The sequence below is a fragment of the Apium graveolens genome, chromosome 1, assembly GCF_009905375.1.
Source record: "Apium graveolens cultivar Ventura chromosome 1, ASM990537v1, whole genome shotgun sequence".
Lineage (NCBI taxonomy): Eukaryota > Viridiplantae > Streptophyta > Magnoliopsida > Apiales > Apiaceae > Apium > Apium graveolens.
Window position 1 is genome coordinate 124,428,797 of NC_133647.1, and position 4,610 is coordinate 124,433,406.

Here is a 4,610-nt window from a genome sequence, read left to right on the forward strand (position 1 = left end):
AGTGTTCTAAAAATTCCCGATTTTTAAAAAAATCCCCGATTAATCCCCTACAACGTATCCGACCGATTCGAACTTTGAAATCCGATTTATTTTTACGAATTTTTCTTTATTGCAGTATATGTAATTATTTATTAAAATTAAAATACTATATTAATTTTAAAATGATTAATTATAAAAATTATGATATAATAAATATATATTTGTTAATAAATAACTAATATAATCATAATAATATATTAAACATAATTTAATATTATAATATATCCGATTTTTACTCCGATTAATCCCCGATTTTCAATCAATCCTAAATCGGTAGTTCGACCGATCTTCCCTGATTCCCGATTTTTCAATTAATCCTAAATCGTATTATTCATGTCTCTCATGGGCTAATGGATTTGCCGAATGATAGTTGCAACACTTTGGCCCAACAAGTTCATGGATGCACCAAATTAAAATGCATGGGCCTTGTTCTTGTATCCTATAAAATATAACAAATCAAACCAGAATTAAAGAAATGATAATATGGATTCAAATTTAAATTTAATAAATTTAATTTAACGAGTGGATATAATCACTATCATGCTCAAATTCTTAAATTATGAAAATTTCAGTTTATTTTTTTTAAAATTATATAATTTTTTAAAGTTTCAACAAAGTTCAATATATAAATAAAAAATTGAAGTTATTATTATACTTATAATATAAGATTTACAAAAATTACACCGAGTTCAACTCATTTTGGAGGAGAAAACAAAGGTTGCCAAGGCATACAAAATCACCTCATAGCATTTGAGTTTATGACAAGTTTACAAAAATTGCATGCTAATTAATGAGTAATGACATAGTTACAAAAATAATTGTAAAATGATATTACATGGGTATTGTGTGAATATATAATAATTTAATTAGTGTTATTATTGTAAATATATATGTCATTTATATATAGCCAATAAATATATGACATTTTGAAAACTAATTTTGTACCCTATCATTTTCATGTAAAATTAATATGTGTATCACTACAAGAAAACAGGACAAAACCGATCGTCAAAAACGGTCGGTTAAGAGGCAAAACGGTCGGTTAAAAAGGTCATAACCGACCATAGGTCGTGATCAATTTTATCCTGGTCGGTTATGACTTTTGGTCGGGTTTAACTCTCATAACCGACCAATACAGTGGTCGGTTAAGTGCCTGGGCATTTTACTGAAATGTGAATTCACTGTGTACACGTGTTTCCACGTGTGCACCCACGTCACTCAGTCGACCGTTGGTGATCGGTTATGTCTATTTTTAAAATATTGACCGGAACTCGTAACCGTCCGAGGTCAAAATGTGCACATCCGTTGGTTTTACACTAGAAGGTGACTTAAATGTCATATATGTTTGATTTTGGAGTAGTGTATCTTAGTAATTTTAGACTTCTAAAGATGTAATATCTTAGAATTTCATTTAATCTCAAAACAGTTAAGAACAAACTCAGAAACAATGTCAAAATCAAGCAATTTGCAGTTGCATCACAAAATTAAGTTTAGAACATTCATCCATTTCAACAGACAATTAATAAAATAAATTGTGAAGCTGAATATTACAACAAAATCAATACTATAAAACTATAATATATGCTGATTTAGACAGGCAACCATAAAATTAATTAGTAGTGGGAAAACGAGCCGATCAACTGTTTAACAACAGAAAAAGCAAGTACATGCAGTCGTGAAACACAACGCTAAACATAACAGATGTGAATATGCATATTGTATGTATGTAGGGGCACCCTGGACATTCAATGAAGCTCAAAAACTTTATAAATACCGAGTTCAAAGTTAGGAAGAACAGCAACCAAAACAAGAGAAAATCCAGATTATCATATTAATATTTGCTATATTTGCTGATCAAGCAAGTGCGGCTGCAGCTGGAAGAAGAATCTATCTCCTGCATGGTACTCCCTCCTTCCCTAAATACTTTTCTCGTTTTTGTTGGATACGTTTATCAATGCACGTTCAAACTTTAGTGCAGTTTCTTATTGAAATATACATATTGGGCAGGCTAACATGTTGGTTAGTGCTGGCCTTCTTGCGGCATGGCTAATGTTGAATGGAATCAGTTGTTCAACTACTGTTGGCAAAGACATAAATGCTCCACCTCCGTACCTTATACAGGCTTTCGACACACGGTCAATCGATCCAAGAAAGAGTTACGTTGAGCTGATCAGAGGGATTCGAGAATTGTTGACAGACGATGAGTTAGGGCCGGTGTTCGGGATACCAAGGCTAGGTGATCCCAACTCTGTGCCAAGCACTCGTCGATTTCTTCTACTTAATCTCTTCGATTCAACTGAAAATAGAACCATCACATTGGCAATTGACACTGCCAGACTTTATGTTGTGGGATATAGGACATATAATGAGTTCTATTATTTCCCGGATTTGGCTCAGAATGTAAACACTCTTTTCCCAGACTTTCGACACACTGCACTTCCATTTAATAGCTCCTATTCAGGACTTGCAGGTGAGGCGGGCGATAGGGGTAACATCCCTTTAGGTCTTGATCCCTTAGAACAAGCCATTGTCGACCTAGAAGCCGACAGCAGACGTGCTCGTTCACTGACCGTGATCATTCAGATGATTTCGGAAGCCATAAGATTCAGGTAGAGTTAAATTTGTTTCAGCATGCTTGTTAGAATAATATAAGATCCTCGAAAGGGTCATTCAATAACATCTTGAGGTTTTAGAGTAACTGATTCCTTGACATGGTATCAGAACTCAGGTTGATTGAGGACTTTCGAGTGAGGGGGAGTGTTAGAATAATATAATATCCCGGAAATGGTCATTCTCTAACCCTCGAGATTTTTAGAGTAACTGGTTTCTTGACAATGCCAATTTCAAGTTGATATGCTATTGTCATTTTTTCTTACCTTTCACGTAATGTATAAGTCGAACATTTTATGTATATTTTCTGAAAGTATTTTACTCTTTAGGTATATCGAGAACTTCGTTGCTAATGACATTATTGGAAGGCAAGTCGAGGCTCTCCCAACTGCCACCATGATGGTCCTAGAGAATACATGGGGTTGCCTTTCCCGGAGAATCCAGAACTCACGCGACGGCATAATTTCTCCTGCAGTTTCAATTGTTAATATGTATGGCGTCCCACAAGACATAAGCACCGTGACCAGAGGCCTAAATGTTAACATCGGCATTTTATTTTTTGTGTGCAATCGCCCCCCTAATGCAAATGTCTCAGATCCAATCATCCGTCTACCAATCGAAAAAGGTACTGATACAGATACTTGCAAAGACATTGCAGAACCTACAGTTCGCATTTTTGGTAGAAACGGTCTTTGTGTTGATGTTAAAGGTGGATCTTACGGCAATGGCAACCCCATAATTGTATGGCCATGCAAGTCCAATGTAGATGTTAATCAACTATGGACACTCAAAGCTGATGGAACCATCCGTTCTAACGGAAAGTGTCTCACAACGTCTGGTTACGAACCTGGAAATTACACAATGATATACGAATGTACTGTTACTGTTACTGATGCGATGAGGTGGGAAATTTGGGATAACGGAACCATAGTTAATTCCAGGTCATCATTAGTGCTGACCGCAACGTCGGGAATTGCAGAATCCACATTGACTCTGGAGAAAAATGTGTACGCGACAAGTCAAGCTTGGGTAGTAGCCAATGAAACTCGACCAACTGTGACTCCTGTTATGAATGGTAACGGAGATATGTGTCTGGAGGCACTTGATTACGATCCTAAAATCTTTTACTATGGATGTCAGTGTGGAGAAAGCCGACAATTGTTTGCGGTTTATCAAGACGGTTCTATAAGGCCAAACAAAACAAGAGATGATTGTCTTACTGCAGACACCAAAAATTTGGTTGTTGTCACTGCTAAATGCGATGGGGGCGCTGCACAACGATGGTCATTTAACAACGACAATACGGTTTCTAATCTGGGCACTGGGCTTGCCATGGACGCACAACACAACGTGGTAACGCTCTCTCCTGGTGTACCTCGACAAAGCCAGGAGTGGCATGCATGGTTTCTCTGATATCCAAAGGATCGGTGCAATGGTTGAGGTCGGTCTTGCGGTCTTGGCTTCTCTAAAAGGGAGGTTAAGAGTTCGACTCGTGGATAAGGAGAGTGTCCTCATCTAGTGCTGGATCACTTACCAATTTATCTCATTTCTATGCTTTCTGTCTGTTTTCATTTGGTACTATGTTTAGGACAATGTTGTGCTTTTCTTATGTTTTCAGAGGATGTGTGAGACTCTGAATTTGATGAATATGTAATAAAATAATTGATTAGTTAACCTCTTTATTGATTATTGATTCACCTTTTACACTGGGCCGAATAGCTGATACTTGATAGATTGTTTTGGATGGGCCGAATGATAGTTATAATACTTTGGCCCAAAAAGTTCACGGACACACCAAGTTACAGCATTCGGGTGTTTTAGATTTAAGGAAAATTAACAATTCGAAAAGTGTAATAAACTACACTAAATTTTTTTGTATGAATTATTTTATAAATTCACGATTACTAGTTAAAATTTCGTAAAAATGCCTTCAACTCCCTGCTATTACTGACTACTACTAA

General features: G+C 36.3%; 1 protein-coding gene across 1 annotated transcript; it reads left to right on the top strand.

Annotated features, from left to right (window-relative positions):
- The first annotated feature begins 1,796 nt into the window (after positions 1-1,796).
- Positions 1,797-4,353, top strand: LOC141666669 (ricin-like). Its single transcript, XM_074472799.1, has 3 exons — positions 1,797-1,940; positions 2,047-2,648; positions 2,979-4,353. Exons 1-3 carry the CDS (start codon positions 1,938-1,940, stop codon positions 4,060-4,062), a joined length of 1,689 nt encoding a protein of 562 aa, XP_074328900.1. The 5' UTR covers positions 1,797-1,937; the 3' UTR covers positions 4,063-4,353.
- Positions 4,354-4,610: the final 257 nt, after the last annotated feature.